At 38.1% G+C, this 16,217-nt stretch overlaps 1 protein-coding gene across 2 annotated transcripts; it reads right to left on the bottom strand.

The window, feature by feature from the left end:
* Window positions 1–4,660: 4,660 nt before the first annotated feature.
* Window positions 4,661–15,972, bottom strand: DBR1 (debranching RNA lariats 1). Of its 2 annotated transcripts, XM_070466693.1 has the most exons (8): window positions 15,447–15,965; window positions 14,490–14,614; window positions 12,744–12,824; window positions 10,887–10,972; window positions 9,557–9,781; window positions 6,421–6,501; window positions 6,024–6,169; window positions 4,661–5,551 (listed from the first exon to the last, which is right to left on the bottom strand). In XM_070466693.1, exons 1-8 carry the CDS (start codon window positions 15,641–15,643, stop codon window positions 4,858–4,860), a joined length of 1,635 nt encoding a protein of 544 aa, XP_070322794.1. In that variant the 5' UTR covers window positions 15,644–15,965; the 3' UTR covers window positions 4,661–4,857. The 2 variants fall into 2 exon arrangements, with proteins under 2 accessions (XP_070322794.1, XP_070322795.1); XM_070466694.1 differs by lacking the exon at window positions 12,744–12,824 and having other exon boundaries at window positions 15,447–15,972.
* Between the last annotated feature and the right edge of the window lie 245 nt (window positions 15,973–16,217).

Below are 16,217 nucleotides of genomic sequence, written 5' to 3'. Positions count from 1 at the left end.
CACCTCATGCGAAGAGTTGACTCATTGAAAAGACCCTAATGCTGGGAGGGATTGGGGTCAGGAGGAGAAGGGGACGACAGAGGATAAGATGGCTGGATGGCATCACTGACTCGATGGGCATGAGTTTGGGTAAGCTCCAGGAGTTTGTGATGGATAGGGAGGCCTGGTGTGCTGGGATTCATGGGGTTGCAAAGAGTCGACACTACTGAGTGACTGAACTGACTGATTACTCCATTGAGTATTTGTCCAGTCAGTCCTCTTCTGGTGAACATTTAGACTGTTTCCAATAGTTTGTTATTACAAATAATGCTACAATGAACACTCCTTATGCTTCTTTATTTTGAAGACAGAATGGCAGCCCACTCAAGTATTCTTGTCTGGGAAGCCCATGGACAAAGGAGCATGGCAGGTTACAGTCCATGGGGTCACAAAGAGTCAGACGTACAACTTATCGACTAAACTACATCTTTAGAACCTATCCTACAAGTGTAATTACTGGGTTTATATAAAGAGTTCTTTATATTTTGCAAAGATGACCCCTTTATCTGTGATATGAGCTGTAAATATATTCTTCCAGCCTGTCATTTTTCTTTTAACATTGTTTATGGTGCTTTGTTTTGTTTGCCATGAGAAAGGAATCTATTTTTGTATATAGTCACATGTGTCAGTCTTTGTTTCTGGATTCAGAGAGTTACAAAGGTTTTCCTCAGTTCCAGACTATAAGAAAATGTACCCATGTTTTCATCTGATATTTTTATGGTTTGATTCTTTACATTTACCTCTCATATTTTTGGATTTAATTTTGCTATATTAAAAAAAAAAAACATGTTTCTTTCCAAATGGATATCTGGAGAGCCAATCTTATTTATTTAAAATGTCACCTTTTTCCTCACTGATTTGAGATGCCATTTGAATAATATATTAAACTCTTATATATGTTTGGGCCTATTTCTTGTCTTTCTGTTCCACTGGCCTGTCCACTAATGGAATAGTACTGCATTGTTTAATTACTATAAAGGCTTTATGGTATGTTTTAATAACTGATGTGGCCAGGATACATCTATTACTCTTTGAGGGGTGGGATTTTCCTATCTATTTTAACTTATTTATCCATATGCACTTTAAAATCAACTTGTCTAGCTACAGAAAAGCAAACAAAAAAGCATGTATTATTTTGATTTCTAACTAAAGTTAAATTTATGTATTGAGAATTAGCATTTTTACAGTACTGAGTTTATCTATCCAAGAATAAGAAATGGTTTTGTATTCAAGTCAACTTTTGCATTTTTGAGGTACATTTTAAGGGTTTCATTGTAGGCTTTGCACATTTCTCATTAAGTATTTCTTTTTATTGTTTTGCTTATACCATGCCACTCATTGGTAATTTCATATGTGAAAACCATTGATTTGCAAGTTAATTTTATATCTTATTACTTTGCTGTCCTGCTTTATTTACATATTACTTTAGTGGTATTGATATATTAGGCTTAGTTTTGATATTCTGATGTTTTGATATTCCATGGAAACATTCAAGTCATCCATATAAAGATGTTTTTGCCTTTGCAATTCTGATTCCCCTCATTGTTTTATCTGATTACTTTGCTCTTTTCACCAATATTAAAATATAACAGAGATAGTAGGTATCTTATTCCTTTATTTCGTTCTTACTTTCCTTTGATGGGAATGCTTATAGTATTTCCCTGTTAAACAAGATGCCAGATTTTACTTTTTAAAAAATCAGTGTTCACCTTTGTCAAAGGCCTTTTCATCATCCATGATTATATTTGTCCTTAGATCTATTAATATTACTATGTAAATTCTATCAACAGACTTCCTAATATTGAACCATCTTTGTATCAGTCATGCTGTATCTTAAAAATGTGCTATAGATTCTGTTTATTAATATTTTATTTAGGACTTTACTTAGTACTCAATATTCATATGTAAGATTGGTTTGTAGTATTTTTGTGCAATCTTTGTCAGATTTAGGTATCAATGTTATATTAGCTTCATGAAAAGAAACTGAATTTTCCTTCATTTTCTATGTTTTGGAACACTTTACATAATGTTAGGGATTACCTGGCCTTTAAAATATTTGGTAGATTCTCCTGAAACCACGTAACAAGTAGTCCCTTGATAACTCTATTCCCTCTTCAGAAATTATTTTCACTTTCTGCCTCTACTAGGACTTCAGTATATTCTATTTTTCTACGAAATTAATCATTTATTTAAAAAATTCACTTGTACCAAGCTATGTATAGTAATTCTATTAGTTTGCTTGAATATTCTGTTTCAGTGGCCATTTCTCCCTTTTATTTATTCTTTTGGTATTTGTGCTTACTCTTTCTTGATTGGGTAAGCTAGGGATTATCTTTTTCTTTTTTTCCTTGAGAACCAGCACTTATCAACTCTATTACTTATTTTATATCTAATTACTTTCTGCTTTAAAGTTTATTAAAAATTTCTGAAAAAGAATAATTGTCAGAGTTTATGGAAATTCAATTAAATCAGTGATGGGGGAAATCCATAGTTTTTAATTATTTTATGTGAGAATTAAAATCAGTGAATTATTCAACTCAAAAAAGAAAGTAAACAAGAAGATGGAAAGCAATAAAGATAAAACCCCCAAAGTAAGACCTTTTTCAAATCCGATGTTGACAAGACAGAAGCAAGTGCCAGCACATTCTCTTTGATTAGCTCCTGAATTTCAACTGCTGTGGGAGGATGGAATTCTGGAACAGTCTTTGGATTCCATGAGTTCTGACCCAGGTGCTGGGTGACAATCTCCTCTGGTGGCCCAGGCATTCTAACCAGAGACAGAACAGAATGCAGTTTCTCCACATGGATCTTTACACACTCTTTAATATTAGTAACCCATTACGCAGCATGAGAGGCAGCACTGATGCAACTTGATCTCTACTAATAACATCTGTCTTTTTAAATGTGATGTTAGATCATAAATTTTTTAATTTTTTAAATTTAAGTATAGTTGATTTACAATGTCATGTTAGTTTCAGGTATACAACACAGTGATTCAGTTATATATATATATATGCTTCCCTTGTGGCTTAGCTGGTAAAGAATCCGCCTGCAATGCAGGAGACCTGGGTTTGATCCCTGGGTTGGAACGATCCCCTGGAGAAGGGAAAGGATACCAACTCCAGCATTCTGGCCTGGAGAATTCCATGGACTGTATAGTTCATGGGGTTGCAAACAGTCAGACACGACTGAGTGATTTTCACTTCACTTCATGTATGTACATACATACATCTATTTAAAATTCCTTTCTACGTTATTACAAAAATTTTTTCTAAATAATTTTATTTTTGGCTGTGAGGTCTTTGTTGGGCAGGCTTTTTTCTCTAGTTGTGGAGAGTGGGAGCCACTCTATAGTTACAGTGCAAGGGCTTCTCATTGTGGTGGCTTCTCTAGTTGCAGAGTATGGGCTCTAGGACACACCGACTTCAGTAGTTGCAGCTCCCAGGCTCTAAAGCATAAGCTCAATATTTGTAGCACATGAGCTTAGTTACATTAAAATTAAAGCTAAAGTTAAATATAATATGTAAATGTCAACAGGTTTATATTAATCTCAGCAAATAAGTATACGATTTTATGTTTGCCAATGTTGAGTACTTATTTCCTGAAATCTTATCTACCCTCTTCAGTTTCAATTATATTTGACAGACATTAATGGGGAAACAGTGGCAGACTTTATTTTGGGGGGGGGGAGCTCCAAAATCACTGCAGATGGTGACTGCAGCCATGAAATTCAAAGATGCTTACTCCTTGGAAGAAAAGTTATGACCAACCTAGACAGCATATTAAAAAGCAGAGGCATTACTTGCCAACAAAAGTCCATCTAATCAAAGCTATGGTTTTTCCAGTAGTCATGTATGGATGTGAGAGTTGGACCATAAAGAAAGCTGAGCACCAAAGAATTGATGCTTTTGAACTGTGGTGTTGGAGAAGACTCTTGAGAGTCCCTTGGACTGCAAGAAGATCCAACCATTCCATCCTTAAGCAAATCAGTCCTGAGTGTTCACTGGAAGGACTGATGTTGAAGCTGAAACTCCAATACTTTGGCCACCTGATGCAAAGAACTGACTCATTTGACCCTGGGATTAAGAGTCCCACGTTCTACCGACTGAGCTAGTCAGGCGCCTTGACTCATTTGAAAAGACCCTGATGCTGCGAAAGATTAAAGGCGAGAAGAGAAGGGGATGACAGAGGATGAGATGGTTGGATGGCATCACCGACTCAATGGACATGAGTTTGAGTAAACTCCAGGAGTTGATGATGGACAGGGAGGCCTGGTGTGCTGCAGTCCATGGGGTCGCAAAGAGTCAGACACGACTGAGCAAATGAACTGAACTGAAATGAAGAGCTGACCAGAGAAAATATTTATAACAAATGAAAAGAGAGCACATATAAGTATAGATACAATAATGACTTAACTCTGTAAAACAAAATATAAATATGCCATATTTTATACACCAAAATACTTATAGTGGTAGTAACTCTATGAAGGCAAGAATCCTTGTCTTACTCATCCTTGTAGTGCCATCTTATAGAAAAGTACCTGGTACAAAGTATGTGTTCAGTAAGTGCTTGCTGAAAAAAAATAAAAGTGAATAAGTTCTCAGAAAAAAGGGGTACTCAATCAAGTAAATAAATGAAATTTTAATATCTTTTTCATCTGAAACATACAAAGTTCTAAAGATAAAGTCAATACCTAATTAAAATCTTCTTATGTAACTTCATCATTACAAACTTAAGTCTTGAGTCAAAGATCCAAATCTAAAAATATAGTCTTAAAAATCATGTATCTACATATAATACTAAGACAAGTAAACTGTCTCAGGCTGTATCATTATCATCCACTGCAGCATAGATGGCTTGATTCCTTCTCTTGATTTTCTTTCTTTGTTCAGGTTCATGTTCATCACTCAGCCTCTTCAATGGCACCGTGGTTAAGTCCTTTCCATCCCCCAAGTCCACAGGGTCACCGGAATTCCCCTCCTTGCACACTGGGGAACCTGATGTATCGTCAGAAGATACAGTCATGGAACTTGGCAAGATCCTGATGTCAGAGAAGCTTGCAGAAAAGTCAGAAGCTTGTTCAGAAGACAGTTCTACAGATGGTATATTCAAGTCACTCTGTGCACTTACAATACTGTCATCATATTCCTCTTCTTCATCTAACATGATCTCATCTGGATTAATAGAGGACAGGGCAGATGTGTCTGTGTTATATTCACTAGGCTCTTCTCCAGAGTCATTACCCTCCACGTCATCCTGCCCTTCATAGTCACCACACAAGTGTTGGTCTTCCTTGGCCTTCTGAAGCCTGACGTTAATGTCTGTGATGCCAAGTTGGGCACAAAATTCAGTTGTCTGAGGATTGATCCTATGAACCAACTGCATCTGTGTCTGTGGCTTGCTAGGGTCATAACAAGCAGCTGTTATACTAAAGTTATTTGGAACTTTGAGATCATGATTTAATTTCTCCAATACTTCGTTAATAGCTTCTTTTGTGGCACTGTAATCCCATCTAAAAAGTCCAAAACAATAGCTTTTTACATTTTATCAACTTCAGCAATAAACGATGAGATCTAACTATAGACTGCAGGTGCAAGAATTAAAAAATTAACCACAGTTCAAAATTAATAAAATTATAGTTAACTTAGCAAAGGGCCATTTTTGAAATTAAAACCGTTCTTAGAAAAAGTTGTCCTTAACTCACACCCTAAAACAAGTACAAATTATTTTAATGTGTGAACCAAATCTCCACCATCTTACAGTCTGATGCATTTATACACTTGTTAGAGCTGGTGCTCAGCAGTCCATTTTCTTGGATTTCTTAGATGGAAAATGCGCAGTTTTCATACCAGTCGGTAAACTCTGAATTGTTCTGACAGTCGTTTAACAATAACTCCTTTGATTAAAAAAATTATAACAAGGTGGAGGGGACAAAAACTGTGCATACACTGGAGACAGCAAATCTTGAATAAGGCCAGACCTACCTTGTATGCAGGCCATTATTTTCAGGCATATTCCACAGGCGTTCAGTCACATTAATAAGATCATTAGTAGCCCTGAGAATAGTGAGCCATTCAGCATCATATTCCAAGTAATCAGGAGCACTGGGGTCATGTTCTACTTCTATTACCTACAGGAAGAAATAGGTATTTTAAGAAATACATACCTATTCTTATATTCTAGGAATATCAATATAACAATACAGTTTAGGAATTTAATTTAGTAGCTTAAAAACATTAACATAACTTAAACATTCCCAAAGAAATCTCAGAATATATAAATTACAAAGAACAACAATAAATTCTGAAAGAATAGTAATTTTTTTTTTTTAATCATTAGAAGAGCAAACTACATGGCAAAGCTATTTCATTTTCTCTTTACCTGAAGAAAGTCTCTGTGTGGTAAGCACTTGTCCAGGGCTAGAAATTTGGTTGCTCTGGTTGACTGTCCTTTATCCATGGTCTAGAAAATATGAACCATGATTTAATAAAGAATGTTAACACATCACCTCAGGTGGGTGGGGTGGGGAGGGAGAGGTCACATGTATACCTACGGTTGATTCATGATCATGTATGGCAGAAACCAACACAACATTGTAGAGCAATTACCCTCCAATTAAATATTAAAAAAACATCCAAGGCAAGTCATACATTGAATAGGACGGAAATAATCTTTATTACCCATACCTCTAAGTTGTGTGTTAAAGGAACAACTGTCACTTTTCCAAAAACAAGTTAGCTCTATTTCTACTTGTACAATGGCAAGCAAGGCACTTACATTCTCTGGGCTTCAATTTCCTTACAACAGGACTTCCCTGGTGGTCCAGTGGTTAAAAGTCTGCCTGCCAGTGCTGGGGACACAGGTTTGATTCCTGGCCCAGGAAGATCCCACATGCCACAGAGCAACTAAGCCGGGGTGTTCCAGTTACTGAGCCCACACACTGCAACCACTGAAGCCCACACACCGCGAGGAATCCAGGAAAAGCAACGAAGACCCAGCACAGCCAAAAGAAAAAAAAGTCCTTACAGTAGTCAAAGCAGAAAGTAACGGTGGTAACGATAACGTTAAAGCAAATAACACTCACAAACCAAAAGCATATAACACAAAGGTTAAAGACCAGACAAGAGAAGAGCTTAAAAGTAAACTGGCAGAGCTAAAACCATAAAACTTGTAGAAGAATTAATAGAAAATTTTTGTAATCCTGGGTTAGGCAAAGATTCTTAGATATAACACCAAAGTAGATATATATATGTATATATATCCATACAATAAAATATTATTCACCAATAAAAATGATAGAAAGAGTGACACACGCTACAGGAATGATCCTCAAAGCAAGCAAAAGAAAGAAACCAGAAACCAAAGACTATATATTTTATGATTCCACTTAAATGAAATGTTCAGAAAAGATAAATCCACAGAGATAAAAAGTGGTTGGCTGCAGCTGAGGGCAGGAACACAGACTGACATCAAAGAGGCACAAAGGATCTTCTGGGGTGATGGAAATGTTCTAAAATTGGATTATATATGATGTTTGCACAACTCTGAAAATTTACTAAGAATCACTGAATTCTACACTTAAAATAGGTGAATTTTTTTATATGGAAATAAAAATCCAATAAAGCTCTTTTTAAAAAGTGAACTGGCAGAAAGCAACATGGGGGGATCACAACCATGAAAGTCACACTGGAAAAAGTAAAAAGTGACTCACTAAGAACAGCAAGGAAGCAAGCTCTTCGACACCCTGCTGAGAGTTTTGATTTCCTGGTGGGGAGGGAGTGGGTGGTGGGAAGCACGGAGACCATGGGCAGATCCGTGAGGTAGGGTGGTTCTGAGGAAGGATGATCTCTGGTATTGGTTAAAGAGCTCAAACAGAAGACTAGTAAAGTCAGAGGTGCCAAGAAAAAGGATATCAAACATAGCTTTAATTCAGAGACACAAGCTCCTGAGGTTGATACCAGAAGACTGAGTTGGGCAGGTGGGGGCAGGGATGGAGTATCAAGCCAGGTGCTTCAGTAACAATCCAAAAAAGTCACAAGCCCAGAAGAGATTAACAGCGATGCGGGGCAGGTGACTGACAGAAACAGAAGACTTGGAGGTGAGGATAATCACGTTGGCAACAGCCCAAAGGAAAATGAAAGAGGTCACCTCGCCTCCTTCCCCCAGTGAAGCTGGGAATACGAAGAGAGGGCCCACAGGCATGTTTTCAGACAGAACCTTCCAGACTGTGTTTGACGAGCATCACTGAAGTACGCCTCTACCATAGAAGAAGATTTGGTCCAGTAAGTTCAGGAAGCGCTGCACACCCCATCCCTGATCCTGGAGAAAGGTGATGCCCATTAGGACATTAAGGACTCTCAGGTTGACTTCCCAGGTGGTCCAGTGGTTAAAAAATCCACCTTCCAATGCAAGGGACACAGGGGTTAGGGTTAGGGTTAGGGTTAGGGAAATAAGATCCCACGTGCATGGGGCAACTAAGCCCACATTGCAACTACTGAGCCTGAGAGCATGCTCTGGGGCCCATGAACCATAAACCAGAGAGAAGTCCAAGTGCCATGCACAATCCCACGTGTTGCAACTAAAACCCAGTGCAGCCAAATAAATAATAAAGATGCTCAGAAATTCTAGAGAAGCTTCTGAGAAGGTATCTGTGTTAACCCAGTGTTTTCTAAACATTTTCCCTAGGGAATACTTTATGGGAAAGTCAGAATTAAGTCAGAATTGGAAGTGAAAGGAAGAACCATGTATTTCCATAAAAGCCTAGCTCTGAAGTCTATATTATCTACCTGCCATCAGGCACAATCAGCTATGCAGTTACCCAAGGAGCACTCTGGGAGTTTTCCTTCCTCTGTCACTAAATCCTGATGATTCTGCTTCCAAAATCTCTCTGGAGCCTGTTTCGTTCTGCGTTCCCTTTTTGCCATAGGTTAGAACCTCATCTTTTACTTATATAGCCCCCTCTGTCTCCCACTTTACATACTCCAAGCCACACACAAAACTGTTGCCAAACTAATCCTTCTGAAATGAAACTCTGATGTCATTATCTCCCAACTTTCCCAAACTCCAGGGCATGGCTGGAAGGCAGCTATGATCTAGCTCCAGCTCTATCTTGCCCTGTGCCTCAGCCCTAGAGACAAATTGCACTTCCCCAAAGACACCACACTCTCAGACTTACAGCCTGTGCACACACTGACCCTTCGGCCTAGATTACCCTGATAACCTGCTTCTTCCTGGCAACATCAATTCCTTTAGAAAACCTCCTCTATCCCTTCATCTCTCTGTCCGAATCCTCATCTTACCATGGCCTGGTTTAGGAGTTCCCACAGTACCCTAGCACTTTTTGTCACAGACTTACTACACTATTCTATAATTGACTGCTTGTCCCTTCTCCCGATTGGATGCTGAGTTACTCACAAAAGGAAACTTATCTTTGATTTCTTTCACTAACTTCCCAACTGTGCCCACAGATGTTCAGTAAGCGCTTATTAAATCAAAGAATAAACATTTTGGTTCCTACCTGGTGCTGCATCAAGGCTGCAAACTTTACGTGGAGGTGGGCAGAAAACCAGTAAGTAGGTTTTAAGTGCTCTAAAAGCTCGGAGGCAGCAGGACTTCCTAGTGTGTTATTTTCCACTTCTTGTCGGAAAAAAGATTTAGTCTTAAGAAGTTGCTTCTTGTTTCCATAATGATAGATACTTCTCGGCCAATCATGAGATAAGAATATGTCCATAGGCTGCTTCAGCTTTAACAGAAAAAGAAAAGAAAGCAAGCTCTTAAAAGGAGATTAAACAAAAGGAATTCCCTGCCTTCCTTCTGCTACCACACAACCACTTACCCACGGAGTTCTCTAGGTTTCAGTTTAATTCATCCTAGGGACACTTTAATGAAGTTTCAGAAATACTGAGCTACTCACTCATCAAGGCAAAGAGAAATAACTTTCTCTCTACCTCATAAATGATCCTTATTTTCTATGGCAAGGCAGCTCAGTAGAGACACACTTTGATTAGACTGCCAGGCTCAGTTCAGCCTAGCAGACTACCACTTAACAGTGCGGGAAGTCTCCGGCAGGTGACTTTACCTAACTGAGCCTTGGCCTCTCACCCTTAGTGTGACAAAGTTGAGTAATATCTATCTCACAGAATCTGAGTGACATTTATATGAACTATCACAGATGAAAATTGCTAGCCCAGTGTCAAGCACTGAAAAGTGAAAGTGAAAGTCAGCTCAGTCGTGTCCAACTCTTTGTGACCCCATAGGCTACACAGCCCATGGCATTCTCCAGGCCAGAATACTGGAGTGGGTAGCCTTTCCCTTCTCCAGGGGATCCTCCCAACCCAGGGATCAAACCCAGGTCTCCTGAATTTCAGGCAGATTCTTTACCAGCTGAGCCACAAGGGGAAGCCCAGGCACTGAATGGGATCACAAACAAAAAGCTAGTTTCACCCACTATCCAATTAAGCCAATGTTTCAATACGACCTTCACGATTTTCCCATATCCTCTATTATCACTATTATTTTCTATTTAATATCACTATTTAAAATAAAAAAGCAATACTTTCTGTAAACTATCACTTTTTTCCAATATATATTCTTCAACCTTACCTTAAGGAATAGTAGCTGAAATCATGGATCAAATATTTTATTATTAATCACTAAAATAAATGTATAGCCGTTAAAAATTTATAAATGTTCATCTGTGAACCTCCTAAAAATAACTCAAGATCCAAATTTTAGAAATACAGAATTAAGCTCTTCTTGGAAGTAGTAGACTAAACTGATCAAAATACATTCTGGTACACAATTTCTTTACATTTTTTCAAGTCTGCCATAGTGTAGTTTTTACATACCTGTTTTAATTTGTAGACTTCAATATTTCTCACATGATATATACTCCTTATTGTAGCTGCATTATAAGGGGGGCACTCAAAATGACCTTAAAGAAGAGACGTTGTATTCACTCCTTTAAATACTGAAAATATAAATACATACATATACTTCTCCAAAACTGATGTTTGTCATCAATACTTTTGGTTCTTAAAAATTTAATTTGAAAAACCCTGGCTCTCAAAATGCTGGTATTTTCTAATAAGTAACCACAAAGTGTAAATCTAAATGATTAGAGGGGCTTCTGATTTTTAAATTAAATTATATTTAATTTTGGAATACACTGACACTGTTTATTCACATAGTTTAAGATTTGAAAGATACCACATGAAAGGTATAGGGGAAGGCGAAAGAGAAGTAAGGGAAGGATGGATGGGGAATTTGGCATATGGCATGTGGGATCTTAGTTCCCTGACCATGGATTAAACCTAAGCCCCCTGCAGTGGAAGCTTGGAGTCTTAACCACTGGATCGCCAAAGAAGTCCCTATATCATGATATACTTAACTAGTTCCCATCTTTTGCTATTACAAAGAAGACTGAAATAAATAAATTTGTTTATATCATTTTGCACTTGTGGACTATATCTGTAGATAAGTTCCTAGAAGTAGAATTCCTTGGTCAAAATACTTGTATAATTTCCACAGATATTACCAATTATCCTCCAAAGAATGGTTTCTATTTGCACTACACCTGCTACATATGAGATGGCCTATTTTTGTAGACCTGTTCCAACAGTTTAGAACAGGGAGCAGGGCAGCAAGGAACAGACTTGAACTTAACAATTACACTGAGGATATAAATTTTAGCTGCCAACCTAATTCATGAAAGTTTAAATCAATGGGAATCCAAGCTATTTCTTTAAAATCAAGGTATGATTCATTCAGATACAGTGTGGTATATTTATACAGTGAAATACTATTCACAAATTAAAATGAATACAGTTACATGTATCAACATGGATTTCAAAAACATATAAACAAACACATTGCAGAAAAATGTATGTAAAATGATACACTTATAATGAAGTTTAAAGTATGCTATATAATATATTGTTTAAAGCTATTAACTGATATGGTAATGACATAAAATATCAAGTGAATGATAAACACCAAATTCAGAATAGTGACTCCCTGGTGAAGTAAGAGAGGAATAAAGGGGAGAGATGGGACTGATGACAGACAAAGAATGAATTTTGATTGTATCTGCACTCCTTTTTTTTCTTAAAAATCAAAACTGAAAATGGCAAAATACCAAATAAAACTAAATGGTGGATACACAGATGATACATTCTAATGTTCTGTATGTTTTCATATGTATATGATATTTTATAAATTTAACAATAAATCTGTTCATAGAAGAAATTCAATGAAAAAGTCAAACTATATATTACATTTAAGTTACTCTGCAGCATACAAGTTCTAAAGTGTAAAAACAATTCTCAAGGGACCACCCTAGTGGTCCAGTGGTTAAGAATCCACCTTTCAAAGCAGGAGACATAGGTTTGATCCCTGGTTGGGGAACTAAGGCCTCACAGCCACGAGGCAACTAAGTCCACAAGCCACAACTAGAGAAGCCCCCACAATGAAACTAGAGACACCCTCACACCACAACAAAGACTAGAGCAGCCAAAAAATAAAATAAAAATTTTAAAATAATAATAAAAATAAATAAGAAGAAATTAAAACAATTTTCAGAATAACAATACCCACTTAGCTGTACACCTGAAATTAATGTAACAATGTAAGTCAAGTATACTTCAATTTTTAAAAAAAGAATGTAACGTTTTCTGTTGTTGTTTTTTTTTAAAGGATAATAATACCTTTTCGATAGTCATGAGACTTAAAGATACCAGAGATTCCACCAATCCTTACTCCTCGGTATTTTACTACTCCTGCCAAACCTGAAAAATTACACAATTAAATAAAATTACTATGGGAAAAAGCAATCTCTTTACTAACTGAACGGTTTAGAGGCCAAGAATACCATTCAGTCCTAAAATTATGTGAAAATTAAGTATCATGACAAGGTTACTCTTTTACATAGAAATATGCAAACAATATATAAGGTGGACTAGGGAGAGGGGACTAGAAGCAAACCAGGCAAGAAACTGAGCAGAGAGAAAGGAACAAACGAGACAGGGTGTGTGAAGAGGGAAATTGCTGTTTTGTTGTATCGTCATTAAGTCCTCATCGACTGTTTTGTGACCCCATGGACTGAAGCCTGCCAGACTCCTCTGTCCATATGATTTTCCAGGCAAGAATACTGTAGTAGGTTGCCATTTCCTTCTCCAAGGGGTCTTTCTCACCCAGGGATCAAATTCATGTCTCCTGCATTGGCAGGCAGATTCTTTACCACTGAGTCACCTGGGAAGCTTGGTACCTAATGGAATATGGGGATGGGGTGGGAGAAATAGGGGAAATGTTCTATGATGGATTTATATGTTATAAACCTGAAAGTCAAAGGTGTAAAGTATAAAGAACCTGCAGTTTCTATATTTCATTTCTGATTGATCATCTTCAATTGCACCTTTTCACAATACTACAATTGTCAAAAGAAGATCAATCAGTAATAAAGAATAATGAAGTTTCTAAAGTTTAGAAACACCTGTAAACATTTAAATAAAGACATGAAAGGACTGTATAGTTCAAAAGGATTAAAAATGAACCTGAACCTAATCAGGACTATAAACCTAAATGCAAATTACAGGAAACACACAGGATAAAACGAGTGCTAAACAACACGAGGGAATCCAATCAGCTAAACCTAGAAAGCAGGAAAGTCTATTACAGCCAGATAAATTCCCCATTTTCTTCAACAAATAAATAGCATGGGGGGTGGGGAGGAAAGTGAAAAGGGACAGTTATGAGATTTCAGAATCATGACAATCAAATAAAATGTGCGACCTTGTTTAGATCCTATGTGAATAAGTCAACTGTAAAACAGACTTCTTTGTGATAATCAGGGAAATATGAACATAAACTAGGTAACAGATAATAATAGAAAACTGGTATAATCCTGGTACTGTAGTAGTGGCATTTATAAAAATCTTCATCACTTAAAAATATGTGCTAAAGTATTTACAGGTGAAATAATCTGATGGCTAAGATTTGCTTTAAAATACTCCAATCACCTCCTCCCACAAAAGAGTTCAGTGGGGAGTGTGTTGAAAGAAGGAACACAGAATGATAATCATTGTTAAAGCTGGTTAACAGGTACAGAGATTCATTATACTGTTCTCTATTTTATGAATGTTTAGCAATTTCCATTATTAAAAATTTGCTTTTTTAATTTAATAAGAGGAATAGGAAAAATATAAAGAAAATGCAAATAGTGTGGAAGCTCTTGGCAGTTACATTAAGTATTGCTTAAAACACTAAATGATGCACGGGCATATTCTCAAGATTGCCTACTTATGTGAAATATTTTAGTTAAATTTTCATAATTAACTATTTAAATCAAGAGAGTCCCCAAACACCACACATCTCAAGATGTTGATCAACTGATATACAAATCCTGGCAGGCTCCTCCATGCCATCAGACCAAGAAATTACCTATAAATACATACCTAAATAATAAATGTTTGGTGCTACCCAGCCACCATAGGGTAACTCTTGCAAATGATTTGAGGCTTCGTGGTTTCCCCCAATGAAAATCGTGAGAACTGGGGCCTTTTTCTCCCCAGAGTAATACCTAGAACATAAAGGTAAAAGTTGTCAATTGGTATTGCAGAAAAGAGACACAGAGAAAAGCAAGTGGGCATGCCTTATACAATTAGTCACAGCACAAAAGCAAAATGATCTCAAGGAAAAAAATCTGAGCTCATCATAAAAACTCTAAAAGCTCTTCCTAAACGAATTCCCCATCCTTAAGAATGAAGAGCTGCCACTTTGGGTTTCAAGCCAACGTATGTTCAGTGAGGTCAAAAACTTTTGTCAGTTCACTGCTAAAACCTTTGTTTCCAGAATGAGGACTGTGCTGTGTTTAGTCCTCAGCCGTGTCCGACTCTTTGTGACCCCATGGACTGTAGCCCGCCAGGCTCCTCTGTCCATGGAATTCTCCAGGCAAGAATAATGGAGCGAATTGCCATGCCCTCCTCCAGGGGATCTTCCCAACCCAGAGATCGAACCCAGGTCTCCTGCATTCCGGGCAGATGCTTTACCGTCTGAGCCATAGAGCAAGCCCTGAATGAGGACTAGCACACAGCAAGAGTCCAATAAAAACTCTTGGATCATTAAATGAACAAGTCCCAGAATCTTATGCATTAAGGTAGATGAACCTGTCAATTTCTTTCTTCAGGTGTCCCTCTCAGGCTGCGATTCCTTTCGAAACAAATAAAACAGATGAACGGAAAGAAGAAAAGTGACATTTACTAAGCGCCACTTCCTAGATACACAGCGTGAACAAAGACGAGAAATGAGAACTAAAAGAGACAGCTGGTCAGTGGTAGGCAGACGAGATCGGAACCCAGCCCCGACCGCTGCTGCCCCACACCTCGTACCGCGGGCCGGACCGCGTCCCTCACCTGTAGAAGGTTTGCATGTGGCGGTACTTGGGCGGCACGGCCATGCAGCGCAGGTCGGCCTCGTTGCGCACTGCCTGGAAATCGCCGCAGCAGAGCAGAAGGTCTATCGGCCCCGGGCCGCGCCGCTCCGCCAACGCCAGGGTCTCATAGATCTTGTCCAGCTCGCCGTGGCAGCAACCGGCCACAGCCACGCGCATCCTGCCGGTCCGAAGAGGGGAGCGCTGCCCGCAACCTCTTAATCAGAGACAGCCCAGGACAGACGGCGAAGACCAGACTGAGCTGAGCACCCGCCCGCCTTTCCTGACATGCCGCCTCCAGCAATTGAGTCTCCAGTAGTATAATTCACTTCCGGTTTCCAAATCTCGCGAGAAAGGGATCGGAAGGGCAAGATCCACTCAGGGATTCCAGGGAACTTTCAAATAGATTCGGATTTTGCCTGTCTTGGCGGGTTTTTGAGTCCGAACAGATTGACAGATGTTAGAAATTAAAACCAGAATAGTAAAATAAACATTCCCGGAAATAGTGTAGTTTGATAATATGAAACCAAACTTATGTACCCCTCACGGCAAAGATAATTGCCCTAAAGTGATTAGAAATTAAAAGGTTTCTAAGACACTCCAAAATAAAAACAGATTTAAAATAACACTTAAAAACCCACCAACGATTTTGAAATTATCTCTTCTAAGAGTTTCTAAAATTATCAGTTTTTAAGGGCACCGGAGACTCATTTTCCTACCAGTTGTTTGCATAACTAGATAGCAAGCTCAATGA

This window comes from Odocoileus virginianus, chromosome 4, assembly GCF_023699985.2.
Source record: "Odocoileus virginianus isolate 20LAN1187 ecotype Illinois chromosome 4, Ovbor_1.2, whole genome shotgun sequence".
Taxonomy (NCBI): domain Eukaryota; kingdom Metazoa; phylum Chordata; class Mammalia; order Artiodactyla; family Cervidae; genus Odocoileus; species Odocoileus virginianus.
The sequence above is the reverse complement of the archived record's forward strand: the minus strand, read 5'-3'. Positions and strand labels throughout refer to the sequence as shown.

Excerpts from the sequence above, each read along its gene's own strand:
- DBR1 (XM_070466693.1), bottom strand. The coding sequence starts at position 15,643 with ATGCGCGTGGCTGTGGCCGGTTGCTGCCACGGCGAGCTGGACAAGATC. Across the intron at positions 12,825-14,489 it reads ACCAAACATTTATTATTTAG|GTTTGGCAGGAGTAGTAAAA; the intron begins GTATGTATTTAT and ends GTAATTTTTCAG. Across the intron at positions 10,973-12,743 it reads GTCTCATGACTATCGAAAAG|GTCATTTTGAGTGCCCCCCT; the intron begins GTATTATTATCC and ends CTCTTCTTTAAG.